Here is a 20,142-nt window from a genome sequence, read left to right as displayed (position 1 = left end):
CAGATTGGTTACATGGGTGAGGGCAAGTGGAGTTAAGTGAGAGTTGGAGGAAACACCTCTTTTACTAAAACAACCTTTCATCATGTTGCTGGTGCCTACGTCTGTGTCTGTTTGGGTGTGCGCGCTGTCAAATCGCAGCCAACTTATAGAAACCTCATAGGATTTTCAAGGCAAGAGACGTTCAGGGGTGGTTTGCCATTGCCTGACTCTGCATGGGCTGAGAGAGTTCCGAGAGAACAGTGACTGGCTCAAGGTCACCCAGCGGGCTTCCCATGAGCGGTGGATTCTAATTTGGAGAACTGGGTTCGATTCCCCGCTCCTCTACATGAAGCCTACTGGGTGTGACCTTGGGCTAATAACAGTTCTCTCAGAACTTTCTCAGCCCCACCTACCTCGCAAGGTGTGGGGAGGGGAAGGGAAGGCGATTGATCGCCGCTTTGAGACTCCTTACGGTAGAGAAAAGCTGGGTATAAAAACCAACACTACTTCTTCTTGATTGGAAAGCTGCACAATAATATTGTAAACCAACAAACAAACGTAGGATCTAGGGTTGCCAGGTCTCTTTTCGCCACCGGCAGGAGGTTTTGGGGGGTGGAGCCTGAGAAGAGTGGGGTTTAGGGAGGGAGGGACTTCAGTGCCATAGAGTCCAATTGCCGAAGCGGCCGTTTTCTCCAGGTGAACTGATCTCTATCAGCTGGAGATCAGTTGTAATAGCGGGAGATCTCCAACTACTACCTGGAGGTTGGCAACCCTAATAGGATCCCTGATAGGCTGTGCTCTTTTTCTTGGGCAGGGTGGGGTCGTTGGCATCACGATCAGCTGGGATTGTGACCTTGACTGGCCCGTGAAGCACTGTATCCCCGTTTACAATTTCCATGGACTGTATAATGATAATAACCTCTCTCCTGGCTTCAACTTCAGGTAAGGTGGCTCTTATTTTATTCAGCTCCAATACTTCAGCTACCATTAATATCAGGAGTATAGTCATGGCTCATCTGCTTGGCATACACAAGGTCTCAGATTCAATTCCCCCCCCCCCAATATTTATGGTTAAATGGATAGAGTGGTAGGTGATGTGAAAGACTTCTGCCTGAGATACGGTTGCCAGGTCTGTCGTTGTCACCGGTGGGAGGTTTTTGGGGCAGAGCCTGAGGAGGGCAGGGTTTGGAGAGGGGAGGGACTTCAATGCCGTAGCGTCCAGTTACCAAAGTGGCCATTTTCTCCAGGGGAACTGATCTCTATCGGCTGGAGATATGTTGTAATAGCAGGAGATCTCCAGCTAGTCCCTGGAGGTTGGCAACCCTAGCCTGAGACCCCACCCCAAAGAGCCACTGGAAGTCATTAAAGACAGTTCTGACCTTGATAGACTAAGAGTCTGATTCAGCAGAAGGCAGCTTCAGTCTAACAAATGTTTCCTTTGTTTTGAAAAGATATGCCAAATATTACCGAGAAAATGGGAGTGACGTAAGGACCCTGTACAAGGTGTTTGGAATCCGCTTTGATATCCTGGTCAATGGAAAGGTAATGCTCGCCTTGGAAAATAATATTCTCCATTGGGGTGTATTTATTCATTGGGAGGGGCTCTGCGATGCCAGAATTCTCATGACTGGAACAGTCTTTAAGACGAGGGTGGCCAACCTCCAGGTGGTGGCTGGAGACCTCCCGCTATTACAACTGATCTCCAGGCGACAGAAATCAGTTCTCCTGGAGAAAATGGCCACTTTGGAAATTGGACTGTATGGAATTGAAGTCCCTCCCCTCCCCAAAGTTCACCCTTCTCAGGCTCCACCGCCAGAATCTCCAGGTATTTCTCAACCTGGAGCTGTCAACCCTATTTATGACAGATCTCCGCAGGAAAATCTGCCTCTGTGAAGCTGCCCGTCAGTTAGTATTGTCACTTGTGCATCCCCTTCTTCTCTGTGTATCTCATTCTTTGGAAGAGAGGAAATTACAGGATAAGGGTGCCCAGGTTGAAACACTCCCTCCCTAGCCATGTCCTCCTGGTGCCACCTCCATGAACACCATTCATATTTTGTCCCCCCTGGTCTCACATGGTATATAAAGATCATTTTGTTTTGGTTTCCTTCTGTCTTTGTTTTGTGCTTTTGCCTACTTCTGCTAGTCTAGTTGATGTATTTAGTTGTGTCGGCTTGGAGTGAAAGCTGACATCCCACAAACAGTGGCAGCTTCTTCCAGGTAGCCCTACTCTGGTGGAAGGGCAGGGATGTCTTTCCCATCACCTTCCACCTTAGATTCTCGAAGAAGAAAAGTTGGTTTTTACATGCCGACTTTCTCTACCACTTAACGAGGAATCAAACGGGCTTACAATCACCTTCACTTCCCCTCCCCACAACAGACACCTTGTGAGGTAGGTGGGGCTGAGAGAGTGTGACTGGCCCAAGGTCACCCAGCTGGCTTCATGTTTAGGAGCGGGGAAACAAACCCGGTTCACCAGATTAGCCTCCGCCACTCATGTGGAGGAGTGGGGAATCAAACCCGGTTCTCCAGATCAGACTCCACCGCTCCAACAAGAGATGCCAGAGATTGAATTTGAGATTTTCTGCGTTCAAAGCAGATGCTCCACCACTCAATCAGAGCCCATCGCCATGTAAAGTCCAGTCAAGTCGCAGCCAATTTATGGCAACCCAGTAAGATTTTCAAGGCAAGAGACCAACAGAGGTGGTTTGCCAGTGCCTTCCTCTGCATAGCAACCCTGGTACTCCTTGGTGGTCTCCTGCCTAAATACTAACTAGGGCTGACCCCGTTTAGCTTCTGAGATCTGACGAGATCGGGCTATACCACGCTGCCTTCCTTCCCGCTCATCCCCATAAAGGGTTTTAAAAATTTTCTCCAGATTAATGTGCAATGATATTAACAAGCAAAAACATTACTGTGAAATATCCTGAAAATGGATCTTGGAAAATAAGGGAGGAGAGGGGTTCAGCTTTGGAAATGTATTCATTTTTAAAAAAATCTCTCACAGAAAGGCTCCATGGTGGCTTGCAAAGACGCCGAAGGGAATCACATTGTGATATAAAGAACTGCAAGATAATAACATGCTATTGGCAAAGCACTATATACATAAGAGCACACAATGAGATCAACCAACCAGCTAAATCAGTTGATAAATCTTTGAGTGCCTTCAAAAGCTCCCTTGATAAGATTTTGGCAGAGAGTATGAAAAGGGGCGCCTGATATAACAGGCAGGCCTGCATTTGACAGCACTTAACCCAGCGCGATGCTGTGATAAGAGTGTCGGACTAAGATCTAGGAGACCTAGGTTTGTATCCTCCGCCAAGGGTGATCTTGGCCAATCATTTTCTGTTACCTACCTCACAGGATTGTTGTAAGGGTAAAATGTAGCAGGGTAGACCTGTCTGCCCTTCCTTGGAAGAAGAGTGGGATAACAATGTACTGAAACAAAAAAATATTAACATGTACTGTGTCCTGGGCTCCTCCCTGAGGAGGAGGAGAACCAGGCTTGATTCTCCACTCCTCCACATGAAGCCTGATGGATGACCTTGGGCCAGTCACCGTTCTCTCAGAGCTCTCTCAGCCCCACCTACCTCACAAGGTGCCTGTTGTGGGGAGGGAAGGGAAGGTGATTGTAAGCTGCTTTGAGATTCCTTAAGATAAAGAAAAGAGGGGTATAAAAACCAACTCTTCCTCTTCTTCCTCCTCCCTTCTGGTACCTGGCATCCACAACCTTACTACTAAGGTTGCCAACCTCCAGGTAGCAGCTGGAGATCTCCTGCTATTACAACTGATCTCCAGCCGATAGAAATCAGTTCACCTGGAGAAAATGGCCGCTTTGGCAATTGGACTCTATGGCATTGAAGTCCCTCCCCAAACCCCACCCTCCTCAGGCTCCACCCCAAAAATCTCCCGCCGGTGGCAAAGAGGGACCTGGCAACCCTGCTTACTACCTGTGATTTCTTCCAGGCAGGAAAATTTGACATTATTCCGACTATGACCACCATAGGCTCTGGGATCGGCATCTTCGGGGTGGTAAGTTCAAACCCTGGTATTCCTGGGGGTGACTTCAGTGGTGCTTGTGGGCTCCAGCAACTGTGCCAGCTTGTCAAGAGGAGGAGGAGAGAGATTTCATTTCAATTCTGCTTTTTGTTTGCATGTGTCCGACTGCAGGCTTCCGTCCTCTGCGACCTGCTTCTGTTGCATTTCCTGCCCAAGCGCGACTACTACAAGCAGAAGAAGTTCAAGTATGCGGAGCCGGACTCCCTCAAAGCGGTCAGTAGTCACTCAGCACTAAGGTTGCCAGGTCCCTCTTCGCCACCGGCGGGAGGTTTTTGGGGCGGAGCCTGAGGTGGGCGGGGTTTGGGGAGGGGAGGGACTTCAATCCCATAGAGTCCAGTTGCCAAAGCAGCCATTTACTCCAGGTGAACTGATCTCTATCGGCTGGAGATCAGCTGTAATAGCAGGAGATCTCCAGCTAGTACCTGGAGGTTTAGCTGAAGAGAACAGAACTATGACCCCAGGTCATATAAATAAATCACACAAGGTACTGGATGCTAAACCAATATATTGTGAAGCCGAAATACCACTCTAAAAACACACTTCACTACTACTAAACTATCTATAACCTATCACAACCATGAAACTATAACAACATACACATATAATATGATCAGTACTTTCTTATATGCATAAGACTGGAACATAGAAATTGGGACTCCACTTGGCATATTTACAATGACCGTTCAATCTAATGTCCATAGGTATATCACAGGAAAGCAAGGCCAAGTAATTCAGAACTCCCAAATCTAGGGAGCAATTTGGTCAAGGAGAATTTGAGCAGGTTCCTTATCAACTAGACCAACATCACTTTTGCCAAATAGAGCTCACCCATTATTGTTGAGAATTATGCTGGGATCAAACACTAGGAGCCCCGTGGGGCAGAGTGGTAAGCTGCAGTACTGCAGTCCAAGCTCTGCTCAAGACCTGAGTTCGATCCCAACAGAAGTCGGTTTCAGGTAGCCGGCTCGAGGTTGACTCAGCCTTCCATCCTTCCGAGGTTGGTGAAATGAGTACCCAGCTTGCTGGGGGTAAAGGGAAGATGACTGGGGAAGGCACTGGCAAACCACCCCGCGAACAAAGTCTGCCTTGGAAACGTCAGGATGTGATGTCACCCCATGGGTCAGGAATGACCCAGAGCTTGCACAGGGGACCTTTACCTTTTTTTAATCAAACACTTCTCTCTCTGGAAACCTCCTCAGCGAAAAGAAGAGGCCGTCAGTTCCTCCATGTGCAACTTGCAAGGGCAGGAAAATGCTTCTCAATGAAAGAGTAAGTGGCAATTAAAATAATACCAATTTGAATGACAACAAAACCCTCTTCTGACGCTTGAAATAGGGAAAGTGTGCTTTCTGCATTAAACAACTGGGATTCAAAGAACAGTGGAGACTATTGAGGGAACAGGACTATTGAGGATAGGGCTGATTTAGCTCCACAGGCTGTCCTAGGCGGTCACCTAGGTTCATTCCCATATGAACGCGCCCAGCAGTTGAGATCATTGTTGGAGGCCTTCTCCTACTTCAGGCGTGGAATAAGTGTCTACTGAAGAGAGGGCTTGTGTTGGGGTTCCAGAACGACATGGCTTTTGTTCTGGGGGTCTTTAAACTCAACAGAGTATTCCACTGTATTGCTCCACGGTCTTTTACGATGCTGCTGTGGTTTTCTGCTGTTTTCGTTACATGGTGTCGACTTCGTTGCTCGATCGTTTATTTTAACGAGTTTATGAAACCAGGATTTGGGTGGTCAATTAAATCCAGATTTGCCTTGACGTGCTGGTCTTAGCACCTTCAGTCTGTAGCCGGGGCAGACAAATCTTGATTAAGCCTGAATGCCTGTGTTCGCTCACCACTCAAAGTCATAGTTAAGATTATCTGTGGTTAATAAACCCCTTTTCAAGCCACAGTTTAGAGTCCTGGTTTGACATACCTTATCTTACCGCAGTTAGCGGTGTAGGGTTGACAGGTCCCCTCTGGCCACTGGAGGTGGGGCTGGGGCTGGCGATCCGCACGTGCAACATGATGACATCACTTCTGAGTTTACCCTGGAAGAGGTAAACTGCGCAGGATGCTCTAGCACATTCCTCCAAAAACTCTATGGAAGCGCAGATCGCTCCCCTCCCTTCAGCTGGTCTGCTTCCACCCCGCAACTGGCTGAGGGTCGACGGGCAGCCCGGTTAATTAGTGAGCAATTGCCTGCCATAACCAGGCAAATGGGAACCCTATAGCGGAGTGACCCATCTTCAGTTAGGTATTTGGATTAAACCATGGTTTTGCATGATGCCTCAACTGAGCCATCTATTTATGTACGCACTTACTTAATTTATAGCCCACCTTTCTCACTGAGACGCTAAGTGGACTGTAAAATACTTAAATATATATATATGAAATTTGCTCAGACAGCATAAGGCATCCAAAAAAAATCAGTAAGACTGGGATTACAGAACTGGAAAACAATGCAAACAGATGGAAAGCTCTGTCCAAGGCATGGCAGAAAAGTGGATTAACAAACATGGAAGACGATGCAGTTAGAGGGTGCTAGATCCAGGTCGGGAAACTCCTGGAAATTTGGGGCTGGAGCCTGGGGAGGACAGGGACCTCAGTGGGGTACCATGCCACAGAGTCCACCCTCCAAAGCAGCCGTTTTCTCTGTAGTCTGGAGCTGAGCTGCCCTCTGTAGTCTGGAGATGAGCTGCAATTCCAGGGGATCCCCAGGCCCCATCTGGAGGCTGACATCCCTAATGGTAACAGAGAGCTCCCCTCCCTTGCCTGGCCGTGCAGTCCTGATCTACACCTGGTTCTCCCGAGCTATTTGTGAAAGAAAAATGCCCTGATCTGGGACATTCCAGCATCCGGGTTGACCTTGAGTTTCCTTGGGCAGTTTTGTGAGTGCTTCCAGTGCTACTTTTTTGACTTTAAAAAATGCCAGATAGATGCCGGCAGCGTTTGCTTTAGCCATCGCTCTCCTTCTTCTTGATTTTAGGATTTGCACTGAACACAAACCCCGTCTCGTCTTCGTCATCCTCCTCTCCCTCCTCCTCCAATCTGCTGCAAACGGCTCGTATCAGCCTGAACGAATGCGGACTGGATTTGCCTTTCTCCTGGACTTTTGTCTCCTCTGGGGGGACGGGGAGAAGGGGCTGTGTGGAGTCCTCGGAAACCATTTGAGCAGCTTCCATGAGCGCCGAGAAAGCGCTAAAGGCCTAAGCAAGAGTTCAACACCTACTGCCCTTCTCTGCGGTGGAATTTGAAGTCTTCTCCTCAAGCAAAGTTTGAAGATTATTATTATTTTTTTGGATAAATTGTTCTTTTTAAACATAAACAGTGTTTGAAGATGAAGTAAGCTGATGACATTGCCGATCTTATCTGTACAGCAGATCTGTACCCTTCCCTTCTTCCAAGGGAAGCCTATACCATTCAGGGCAGGTGTGTGCCGTTCCTTCCTCCTCGACTTTGTCACCGCAACAACCCTGTGAGGTAGGTTAGGCTGAGAAAAGGACCGGCCCGAGAGCTTCCCAGCAAAGCAGGGATATGAACACGGGTCTAGTTTGGGGCTCTACCCACTGCACCATGCTGCCTCGGGGAACACAGTGGTGTTTCTATGGGAAGTGCAGGAACTGATTCACACTAGCCGATGGCTACCATGCAGGGACTTTGACCTGTGTGAACTTTCTGGTCATATTCTGGAGCTGTGCAGTTGTGCAATTCACGACAAACAGGTCGACAGCTTCCAGGTAAAAAGCACTGGTTGAGAAGCAGAGCAATTCTGCTTGAGAAACACAAACCCCCAGCTGGAAAAGATGCTATAAAGATTAACGGAAATGTTCCAGGGGTTGTAAGTGTCTTTCCTTCAGGGCAAGGTTAAAATATTTGTGGATTTTTTGTTTAAGAAAAAAGGAGGAACGTGAAAGAAGTCTATTACATTGGGACTCCAGGTGGGCCTGAGGTCTTGCTACCTATAAAATTGTGCTGAGTGCTTAGAAAGTGGAATGAGAGACTTCTTCTCCTTCTCCCATAATATTGAAATTTGGGGTTCAAGAGACTTCTTCACAGAGTGGATAATTCACCTATGGAACTCACCGCCACAAGATACAAAAATGGCCACTAGGTTAGGTGGCTCTAGAAAGGGATTAGACCAGTTCTTGGAGGATAAATCTATCAGCGGCTATTGCCAAGATGGCAAAGTGGAACCTCCACGCTCAGTAGCAGTGTACCTTTGAATACCAGTTGCGGGAGTGGGGAAGGTAGCAAAGGAAGGGCTTCCATGAGGCCGTTTGTTGACTACTGTTGGAAACAGGATGTCAGATTACGTGCTTGAACTTTGGTCTGATCCAGCAGGGCTCATCTTAAATTCTTTTCCACAAGCTCGCTTAACTGTGCAACCGAATAATTGGACAACATTCACACGCGGGCAGACACATTTTTCCTAGACACAACCCCCACTGCCCCTTTTACTCAACAGCACTGAGAACCGTTTCCTGTTGCATGTATCGGGGGCGGGGGGAGCAAAATCGCCAAGGGTTATTTTGTAATAATATACTTTATTTTTTAAGAAAAAGAATGAAATAAACCTCTAGTTTTGGTATGACCTCATCTGGCTTTACTTTGACTTGGCATCCCATCTGCTGGTATGTCCCTTGCAGGATGTTTTATTGTTTTAAACCTGCTCAGGTCCGCTCACATGTCAAAACAATACGACAAAATCAAAAACACAAATTAATAATATTCAAAACAAGCTAGGGCCATAAAAACTGCATGTCATAACAGTGAGCAGATGAGAAAAACATCCATGAAACAGTCCTCTGGCTAGAAGCAGACCATGAAAACGGCTAAAAAAGATTTATATGCCACACTGTCTGATTCAAAGTGCTTCTGCTAGTTTCCAAAGCATAAAATAATCCAACTTTAAACTCTATCTAAACACCCCCCAGCTGTTCTTTGAACTGTAGGAGGAAAATATACAATCGCCTTATGAATTTCTTTATGATATTCTTTGCAGAGGAAATGGAGGGGCATTTTGTCATAGAAAATGGCACAGCTGAAACAATTAACCTCCCTCCCTGAGTCAATCCAATATAAGGACCCCCAACTGCTTTTAACTAAAAATAAAATAAAATAAAACCTAGATAGTGGGAGATCCAATTTAATCCTGAGAAATAACCCCTCCCCGAGTACCTGTTTCCCGTCCCAGTGTTCCTCCCCCTTTCTCTTCAGCTACTTTTGAAGTTTGGGGGTAAAAAAAATCTTTCCACAGATCTCCCACCATCCTGTATGATGACATCACCCTTTTAGAAGGCTTGAAGAATGTATATGGGGAGGATTAGCAGCCCTGATCCTGGCAAGAGTCCTCCTTGCGATCTTTGAAATACTGCAGACTGTTCTGTTTCTGCAATTGCTCCTTTCTCTACTCCCCTGCATTGCAAAGGCAAGCAAAAGACAATTTTTTGAACCGGGTAGGGTTGGCTACCCCATCTTGGGAAATTCCTGAAGATTTTTGGGTGGTGCTTGGGGCGGGCAGGGTTTGAGGAGAGAGAGATGTGATGCCTTAGACACTGCCAGCGTGGTGTAGTGGTTAAGAGCGGCGGTTAGGAGCGGCGAACCAGGTTGGATTCCCCACTCCTACACCTGAAGCCAACTGGATGACCTTGGGACAGTCACAGCTCTCTCCCCCACGCTTTCTGGATGCGGGCTAAACACGAATCCCGAAAACGCAGGCAAAGCGTGCGGAAACGCGCAGGGAGAGCGAGGCGATCTCTGACGGTCCAAAAATGTGAGCATAATCAAAGCAAAGCCCCGAAGTAGACGGCGGGGTGGCCGCGAGGAAACAGCCATGCATCAATGGCCTCTCTGTGAAGGAAAGTATTGGTTGAAACGAAGGGATCCTGCCTGGAAGTGGGCCTGTCCTTGCAATAGCAGACCCTGACCAGCAGAGGGGGTGAAAGGACTTGCAATGGTTTCCCTTAAACCACTGGTTCCCAACCAGGGGTCCACGGACCCCCAGGGGTCCGCGAGAACTAAATTAAGGTCTGCGAAACAAAGTTATAAACCCATAATAAATTAATGTTTTCAATTAAAAGTTCTCTATTATAAAAATATATATTCAAATATTATTCTAAGTTTAATGTTTAACTAACAGTTATGATTAAAGTTTATTTTCAAATTCTCGGGATTCTTATTTTGAACCTTGGGGTCCCTGCACCGAACAAAAAAGTCCTAGTGGTCCCTGGTCAAAAAAAGGTTGGGAACCACTGCCTTAAACACTAACCCACCATATTTAAAACATAATAGGCATGGCATGACACCTGCTTTGTCAGTTACAGGAATATCCAGTTGCGGCTGGACACACCAACGCTATCTGAAGAAGTGAGCTGTGGCTCACGAAAGCTCACACCCTGCCCGAAAATATTTTTGTTAGTCTTTAAGGTGCTACTGGACTCTTGCCCTTTTCTAACGTGCAAAGGAAGGGATTGCAAGCAACACTGCTCAAAAGGCCACGAAATTGCAAGGTATCGCTGATACCTGCTGTTCTGTGCATCTGGAGAGGGTGGGGGTGGCTGCCTCGGCTGGCTCACGGGCCAGATAAGAGTTCTCAAAGGGCCGGAACCAGCCCGTGGGCCGTATGTTTGACTCCCTGTTCTAGGCGCTTCAGCCAAAACTCTCCCATGAAAGCCTTCGTTGGAATGAACTGCCTTAAAGGTGCCCGTTAGTTTCTGGTTTATTTTGCTCCAGATAATGGCAGCGGTAATTAAGCAATGGGTTTTTGCTTTAGTGATATCTACCTCTAGGGTGGTTGTTTTTAAAATTTACTATACATTCTTTCGGATTGTTTTGACGGCTTATTTTGTGAGTTGCTGTTTGTAGGTGCCCTTTTGGGGGGAAAAGGTGGGATATGAATATTGCCAAGAAAATATTTTTTAAAAAATAAAAAGCAACAAAAAACCATAAAAAGCAACAAAAGGATCATAATAAAAATCAGAAACAAACCCTGTGATTAACAGACTGAATAATGGAAAAACATTGCCAGGGCAGAGGTCAGATCCAGCCTCTATCCAAAGCCCTCTGGAAAAGCGTCATCTTTGCCAGTTTTCCACCAGGGTACCAAAATGTTCTGGATTGGGCCTGCTGTTGGACCCTTCCTGCATCTGCATGAATGTCTTACTGGAATTGCTCTTCTCTTTGCCTGGCCATTTTCTGGCTTTTCGTGCTATTTTAAAAAAACGAGAAATCCTCTCTGATTCATATTCTCCACCCAGATGGAACCTCGACACTTTCCAGATATTCTGTCAGCCAGAAGTGAAAGGAAGCTTGTGAATGAGTCACCGGCTGGGAAGATGAACTGGGAGTGGGGGGTGGGGTGGGATGTGGAAAATATGAATGAGGAATGGGGCGAGAACGAAGGCAGCAGCTGGATTTTCCGTTCCGTTTATGCCTTAGGACAACTGAGCAGACAGCTAGGAACGAAGGGGGTTTCGGGGAGTGGGGGAGGCATCCCAACAAGGCTTTGTTATCTACAAATTCATCCTACCCTTCCTCTATGGAGCTCTGAGTAGCATGCCTCGTCCTCCTCCGTTTGAACCCTCCCAACAACCCTGTGAGGTAGGCTATTTCTGATAATGGTGCAGAGGGAAGAGTGAACTGCCAGTGGACATAGAGATGGCCCCAAGTATAACACTGTTATATTGTTTTAGATTGTAATGGCTTATGGTCTTATACAATAAACTACTACTACAACAACAAACAAAACAACAACAATAACAAATAGATGATGATGATGATGATGATGATGATGATGATAGTGTGCCATTAAGTCTCAACTGACTTATGGAGACCCCAGAACAATGGGGTTTTCAAGGCAAGAGATGAACACATACACATGAACACATGAAGCTGCCTTATACTGAACCAGACCCTCGGTCCATCAAAGTCAGCATTGTCTACTCAGACTGGCAGCAGCTCTCCAGGGTCTCAGGCTGAGGTCTTTCATATCTCCTACTCGCCTAGTCCCTTTAACTGGAGATGCTGGGGATTGAACTTGGGACCTTCTGCATGCAAAGCAAAAGTTCTACCACTGAGCCACAGAGAAGTGGTTTGCCACTGCCTTCCTCGAAATAGCAACCCCGATCTTCCTTCAAGTTGCAACCGACTCTGGGCGATCCCAAGACCGTGGGGTTGTCAAGGCAAGAGATAAGGAGAGGTGGTTTGCCATTGCCTTCCTCAACATAGCTAACCCCGTCTTCCTTGGTGGTTTCCCATCCAGGTACTGACCATGGCCAACCCTGCTTAGATCCCAAGTTCTGATGAGATGAAAGATGATAGAGGAGAAGGCCATCAATGTTTGTTAGTCATGGTAAGTCAAGGAAACCTTCATATTCGGAGGTGATAAACCTCCAAGTACCAGTGCTAAGAGGTGGCATCAGGGGAGGACCTTGGCATCTATGCCTTGTTTGTTGATCCTCCAGGGCAACTGCTTGGCCACTGTGCGAAACAGGATGTTGGCATAGATAGACCACTGGTCTGATCCACCAGGGGAGCCAGCGTGGTGTAGTGGTTAAGGGCGGTGGTTTGGAGCGGTAGACTCTGACCTGGCGAATTGGGTTCGATTCCCCACTCCTCCACATGAGCGGAGGACGCTAATCTGGTGCACCAGGTTGGTTTCCCCACTCCTACGCATGAAGCCAGCTGGGTGACCTTGGGCCAGTCACAGTTCTGTTAGAGCTCTCTCAGCCCCACCTCTCTCACAGGGGGTCTGTCTGTTGTGGGAGGGGAAGGGAAGGTGATTGTAAGCCGGTTTGATTCTGCCTTAAGTGGTAGAGAAAATCGGCATATAAAAACCAACTTTTCACCATCATGATCTTATGTTCTTAACCCCTTCTAGTGCCTTGGCCTAGATTGGGACCTGCACAGCTGCTGGGTGTGTGTGTCAAGTTCTATGTCTGGCGATGTTCTAATCACAGAACTTTAGCATCTTATATAATTTAACCAAAAGACAGACCTTTTTGGGGGGGGGGGGGAGTATTCGAGCAGATCCTGTTTTCTGGGGACATACTTGTGGATTTTAGTAAGACAGCTGATTGTCTGCAGTGCTGGTTTGTGTATCTCATTCCTTTGGGGCTTTGGCAAAATAAGGAGCTCGAAAGAAAAGCGGGTGTGTGGAACGATCCGCATTGTCTTAGCAGAAGACAATTTCCTCTGTGTGTGTGGGGAGAAAGGAGCTCTCTCAGAGGAACTGCAGTACCAGACAATCTGCCACCCGCAACAACGGAAAAGATAGTGTCGCTTTCACCGCACGTTCCCTTTTGTTCTCTGCCGTGTCTTAATTACGCCATGATAGCCCTAATTACTTTCTCTGGCATACTCCAGGGTCCTTCGGCAAAGGTTCTTTTGTGTTTTATAATTGCCTGTTTTCTTTTTGTGGGTAACTGGAATTGAACAGGGGACCCCTGAGCCCACCCCCAAGAATCGATGCTAAGCGACCCAGCAGGAGGTGGTGTAGAACAGAATGCGTGTGTAAAATTGGCCCTAATTTCAACAGACATTGGAGCACAGAGTTCAATATGAAGCCCACACGCTTAATTATTGCAAAACAGCCCTGTTCACACATTACAGTGAATGCACATACAACCTGCCTGTATGTGTTCACACCTGTGTGTAAGGAGGAGCCAATGAGCATTCATCTGACAAACGAAACCAGGGCCCATTCCCTGGGTAAATGTGGGATTTATCTGCACACGTGTCAAATTTGACTTACTCGACGCATCTACAAAGAACAATCAAGTGCACACTGTACACAGATTGTATATGTGTTCACTGTAACTTGTGAACTGGGCTACAGATTGGGCTGCCAACCTCCAGGTGGGGCCCAGACTTCTCCTGGAATTACAACTGATCTCCAGACTACAAAGACCCATTCCCTTGGACAAAATGGCAGCTTCATAAAACAGATTCTACTGTATATCATAGATTCTAGGTGAAATCCTTCCTCAGATTTCCTCCTCCACAGGCACTGCCCCCAAATTTCCATGAATTTTCCAGGCTAAAGCTGGCAACTCTAGCTACAGATGAGGTGTTGTTCTGGTCTATCATAGCAGCTGACACTACACTTCTCTCTTTCTTCCTTTTAGCTTTGCAACAACAACCCTGTGTGTGTGACTGACCCAAGGTCACTCAGCACGCAAATCCCTTTAATTGGATTTGGAGTTTAAGATCTTAGCATCTCTTTCTTCGCCCCACATTTCCGTTTTTGGCAGGGTTGTCAACTCTTGCCTTGGAAACTCCTGGAGATTTGAGGGTGGTGCCCTTTTGGGGAAGGCAGAGTTTGGAGTGGGGAGGGATACCGGAGTCTGTCATCCTAAACTGCCTTTTCCTGCAAGGGAACCAACACCTGTTATCTGGAGATCTGTTGCAATTGCGGGAGAACTCCTGCCCCCCACCTGGAGGTTGGCAACCCCACTTTCTGGTAATGCATTTCATAGAATAATAGAGTTGGAAGGTACCACCAGGGTCATCTAGTCCACCCCCCTGCACAATGAAGGAAATTCACCACTTCCCCCCCCCCATACCCCCAGTTACCCCTACTCTATGGCCCGAATAAAATTTCACACTCGCTGGGCCAGTTCAGACAGTGGCAGATCTACTATGAAATTAATGAAGGTTAAGCTTCAGGGCCCCTAATCCCAGAGGGGCCCCAAAGCATCTTTTTAAAAAATAAGTGCATTTTCCAACAAAATTGATGGGTTTTTTTAAAGAGTTGGTTATTAAAATAAGGCTATTTTAGTGATTGAATCATAAACCAACGGGTTGAAGAACTTAATAACGACCGTAGAAAATGCTCTAATACCCCTCTCATATGGCCTGCTCTATTGTTGCTGGTTGCGAAGGGGGCCCCATAACAGTTCCTTTATCCCTTAGAAACTCCTTGATCCAATATCAATATCAAAACCTTTATTGGCATAAAGTAAATAAATACAACTCCTTGATCCATTGATCTTGAGCAGCGTAAATCTAATGGTTGAGGGATATAAGGACCGAAACAAATCTTGCCACTGACAATGTAGCCTTGGGATCCTTGTCACTTAGTGGAAAAAAAGGCATTATGTCAGACACCGAGTAGTTCCCAACCTTTTTTTGACCAGGGACCACTAGGACTTTTTTGTTCGGTGCAGGGACCCCAAGGCTCAAAATAAAAATCCCGAGAATTTGAAAATAAACTTTAATCATAACTGTTAGTTAAACATTAAACTTAGAATAATATTTGAATATATATTTTTATAACAGAGAACTTTTAATTGAAAATATTGATTTATTGTGGGTTTATAACTTTGTTTCGCGGACCTTAATTTAGTTCTCGCGGACCCCTGGTTGGGAACCAGTGCACTAGATTGATATGTTAGAAGGGGAGAGATATAACGTAATCGGCGTTCCTCATAGAAGCGGCATTCCAAGAGGGCATGGAGCTAATGGATCAATAGAGCCCGAAGAGCAAGGGCAGGTCCTGTCTGGGTATGGGATGCTCAGAATTCCGCCCTGCATCACCATAGAGGGGTTCCTATAACAGTTCAAGCTTCAGGGTCCCAAAAAGGTCGGTCCGCCACTGGCACTCAGGCATGTCGGTGCAAGCAGATCCCACCCCCCCAAGATCCCACCCCCCCAAGCAGATCCCACCTCCCCCCCCCCCCTTATAGGTTCGACAGTTTCCCCTTTGCAACTTCGGCCGCCGCCGCTGCTCGCGAGCGAACCAGCCGGCCGAGCGGCGGCTGGCCAATGGCGAGGCCGGCGCGGGCAGCCAGTTACGCGGGCCAATGAGGAGGCGCGGAGCGGCCGCGCCGCCCGCCAATCGCGCCGCCCGCCGCAAGCCCGCCCAGGAGGCGAGGGAGCGTCCCGCCGCGTCTCCTTTTCAATAGATACGGTCGCCGCCCGCGGATTGGAGGGATCGCCTGGGGACTGGGTCCGCGGCTCCCGGCCGGCGGCGGCGCGTCGGGAAGCGCAAAGGGGCTGCGGAGAGGGCGCAGCGCGGCGGCTGCGGCTACGGCTACGCAGGGCTCTTCCTTGGGCTGGAGAGCTCCCGCGCACAACAAGGTGGGTAGGTCGGCCGGCTTTGTTCGTGGGGTTTTGCCTCCCCTCTCCCGCTGAGGATCGCCCCTGGTTTGTGATCCATGCAACAGCTGAGAAAGATTTTCATCATCATCATCCTTATTGTTGTTGTTGTTGTCATCATCATCATCATCATTACTATTTTATCATTATTATCATCATCATTATTATTTTTATCATTATTATCATCATTATTATCATTATCATCATCATTATTTTTATTATTATTATTATTATCATCATTATTATCATCATTATTATTATTATCATCATTATTATTATTATCATCACTATTATTTTATCATTATTATAATTATCATCACCATCATTATTATTATTATCATTATCATCATCATTATTATTATCATTATCATTATTATCACCATCACTATTATTTTTATCATTATTATTATCATTATCATCATCATCATTATTTTTATCATTATTATTATTATCATCATCATTATTACTATTATTATTATCATAATCACTATTATTTTTATCATTATTATTATCATTATCATCATCATTATTATTATCATTGTCATCATTATCATTATTATTATCATCATTATTGTCATTGTTGTTGTTATTTATTGCCTGACCTGGATGGCCCAGGCTAGCCTGATCTCGTCAGATCCCAGAAGCTCAGCAGGGTCAGCCCTGGTTAGTATTTGGATGGGGGGCCACCAAGGAATACCAGGGTTGCTGTGCAGAGGAAGGCGCTGGCAAACCACCTCTGTTAGTCCCTTGCCATGAAAACCCCCCAAAAGGGGTCGTCATACGTCGGCTGTGACTTGAGGGCACTTTACACACACATGATGATGATGATGATGATGATGATGATGAAAAAAGAGGCTCTCCCAGAGAAACCGCTCTGGGGTAAAGGGGAGCCCCGGGCATTGTGGTCGACGGGGGTGGGTGGGCTGATGGGCAGAGTGGCATGGACAGATCTCTGCGATCCTCCGGGGTTCATCGCCCGGGAAGGGTGTCGGCTGCAATTAGGATTAAGGGTTTCCCGGTCAAAGGCTGAGGTTCTGAATAGGATTGATGGCCCACGTGAAGGTTTAATTCTCAGAATGGGTCTGGTTTTTTTTAACCTCAGCCTTCCTCTTAAGGAGTTTGAGGAAGTGTAGCTGGGCTGTGTCCGTATGATTTTTTTCTTCCTGTTTTATTCTTGCAACAGCTGTGTGAGGTGGGTTCTTTCGAAACGTTATAACTGGCCCAAGGTCACCCGGTGAGCTTCGGGGCAGAGTGGGGGATTTGAACCCGAGTCCTGCTGGCTATTGTGCACAGCAGCTGTGGAGGTTTACGGCTCAGTATCTCAAATTAAGCCTGGCTGGGGTGATAACCCTCTCCTCTGGAATGTCTTGTCATTAACCTTGGGTCTAGCACTCGGCACATGCTCAAGGAGGAGATTCATGACAAATCAGCTGTTTCCTACCCAAGCCGTTGCAAAGCGGTGGTGGTCTGATTTCCTGCTGGGCTCTGAAAGAAAGCTCCCTTGGACAGTTTCTCTCTTTCAACCTGTCCTAGCTTGCCACTTGGTCACTGGGCCTTATTCACTGCTCAGCTCCTTGGTAGGTGGGGTGAAATATGGATGTAATTTTTTTAAAAAAAAACATTACAAACCCTGGTAGCCAGTGTGGTGTAGTGGTTAAGAGTGATGGTAGTGAACTTTAATCTGGAGAAACGGGTTTGATTCCCCACTCCTCCACATGAGTGGCGGAGGCTAATCTGGTGAACCAGTTGGTTTCCCCACTCCTGCACATGAAGCCAGCTGGGTGACCTTGGGCAAGTCAAAGCTCTGTTAGAGCTCTCTCAGCCCCACCTATCTCACAGGGTGTCTGTTGTGGGGAGGGGGAAGGGAAGGGGATTGCAAGCCGGTTTGATTCTCCCTTGAGTGGTAGAGAAAGTCAGCATATAAAAACCGACTCTTCTTCTAGTAATCAAACCTTGCTTGCCTGTCGGCTTGGTTAATCACCTGTCTTGGGTCTCGGTGTTCTACGCAAGAGCGTCCCCAAAGACCAGCATTTCCTCTTCCAGCCTTCTATGGAAAAATGTTCTGGTTTGATCTATGGCATAATATTCCTTTCATAGAATCACACATTTGGAAAGGGCCATACAAGCCCTCTAGTCCAACCCCCTGCTCAATGCAGGATCAGCTTAGAGCATCCTTTAAAGACAGGCATTGTCTTTAGTCTCCCCCTCTTCGGTTTTCCCCCATACAATCAGATTGCAATGGGAAATCTAACAGTAGCAGGAAGCGAGGGAGTGTGGTTCATTGGCTGAGCATCCACTTTGCTTGCCGAAGGCCCTGGGTTCTGTTTCTGCCAACCTCCAGTTAATGCTTCTTGGGTAGTAGGTACTGGGGAAAGACCTTTCTCTGCCTGGAGTGTTGGAGAGCTGTTGCCAACTGGAATAGACAATACTGAGTTAGAGGCACCAGCTGTTTGATTCAGTATAAGGTAGCTTCGGACATTCGCCTGCCTTCCTTGTCCCGAGTCAGCAAGAGTCTGGTCCTTGTCTGTCCAGCAGGTGACAGGTAAAGGCTTCAGGAGGGGATTGCTGCAGAAGTCAGAGGCTCTGATTTCCTGATCTGGAGCTCTACCCGGTTTCCTCCTTTCTACAAGATCGAGGGTCTCACATGAAGCGGCCTTATACCGAATCAGACTCTTGGTCCATCAAAGTCAGTACTGTCTGCTCTGACCGGCAGCGGCTCTCCAGGGTCTCAGGCAGAGGTCTTTCACATCTCCTACTTGCCTAGTCCCTTTAACTGGAGATACCGGGGATTGAACCTGGGACCTTCTGCATGCCAAGCAGATGCTCTGCCACTGAGCCACAGCCCCTCTATATCCTGGCACCTTTCTTGGGACTCAGGGGGACTCAGAAAATGCACCCTTGGTGTGATCCTTCATGCTTGAGGTTTGCAGGGGCTTTTCCCACCCCCTTTGGCATCTTTTTTAAATTTCCTTGTGTCTAGGTAGCCCTTTCCCGAGATGGTTGCATTAGCTGTGTACGAGTTGGGGTGGAAGCAGGCGATTCTAGGTGTAGTCAGTGACAGCTACATTTTCAAGAAAGTCTCTTGTTTTGTGTGCTCTTCATTTATGGCAGAATCTCAGATCCTCTTAGGACGTAAGGGACGCCCTTCATTTTGGCACGCTGCGATTCTGCCGCATTCCTGGCTTTTTGGCAAGCAAAGTGACTTTTCCACCTGCTCCTCAATGCCTCCAGAAACTGGTTCAGCCAGTGCTTTGTGCAATAAAACCAGATTGGCTGGGGGAGGGTTGCAAAAACCTCCCCCCCCCACCGTTCTGGATAGTAATGGTTTTGGGAGAGTGGAACTGTTCAGTGAAGGAGGGGCATGCTGATCTTTCTGGTCCCTATGCCAATAACGAATGCTTTCTGGTGTGTTGCGTTGTGGTTTCTCTTTTCTGGCCCAAAGATTGTGGTTTTTTTCTCTCTCTGGCTGCACCAAGCAATCTCTTGGGAGCTGAGGATCAAAGCAGAGGAAACACTGAAAAATCAGTGAATGGCAGCTGGAGGAGGCCTTGTTTGGATCAGGACCGTGGGGCAGAGAGTTCTGCTTCCCCTTGTACCCTTTCCTGACCTCAAAACCCCCCTCCAATTTCCATTTGCCCTGCTGGAAGTAACATACAAGTTAGCTAATGATGGAGACATTCAGAGATGTAACAGGCATTCTTTTCTGAGATTGGGTTATTGTGCTACATCTCTGTTATCTTCATCCTCTGCTGGAGCACTCCCTGGAACTGTCTGGCCATTCAGAGGAAATGGGGTGCTGGAATGGAGGAAACTTTGCTCTGATCCAGCAGAGCTTATTAAGCATGAAGGCTGGGAATGGGGAACCTCCATGTACATAAGCAGTCTACCTCTGATTACCAGATGTTGAGGGATGAAGGTCGTGGAGTTATTGTTTTCATGCCCTGATTTTATGACATCCCAGGGGCATCACGTCAGCCACTGTAGGGAGCAGGATGCAGGACTGGATGGACCGGCAAATTTC

The 20,142-nt window shown here is 47.2% G+C and overlaps 1 protein-coding gene across 1 annotated transcript in view; it reads left to right on the top strand.

Moving 5' to 3' along the window:
* P2RX1 (purinergic receptor P2X 1) overlaps window positions 1–17,312 on the top strand; it is a 45,447-nt gene extending 28,135 nt beyond the window's left edge. Inside the window, exons 8-15 of the mRNA XM_056864989.1 lie at window positions 794–921; window positions 1,431–1,521; window positions 3,943–4,008; window positions 4,147–4,271; window positions 5,235–5,304; window positions 15,710–15,892; window positions 15,929–16,103; window positions 17,305–17,312. Coding sequence (XP_056720967.1) covers window positions 794–921; window positions 1,431–1,521; window positions 3,943–4,008; window positions 4,147–4,271; window positions 5,235–5,304; window positions 15,710–15,892; window positions 15,929–16,103; window positions 17,305–17,312 — 846 coding nt within the window. The remainder of the gene's footprint in view (window positions 1–793; window positions 922–1,430; window positions 1,522–3,942; window positions 4,009–4,146; window positions 4,272–5,234; window positions 5,305–15,709; window positions 15,893–15,928; window positions 16,104–17,304) is intronic.
* Window positions 17,313–20,142: the final 2,830 nt, after the last annotated feature.

This window comes from Euleptes europaea, chromosome 19 (assembly GCF_029931775.1).
Source record: "Euleptes europaea isolate rEulEur1 chromosome 19, rEulEur1.hap1, whole genome shotgun sequence".
Lineage (NCBI taxonomy): Eukaryota > Metazoa > Chordata > Lepidosauria > Squamata > Sphaerodactylidae > Euleptes > Euleptes europaea.
The sequence above is the reverse complement of the archived record's forward strand: the minus strand, read 5'-3'. Positions and strand labels throughout refer to the sequence as shown.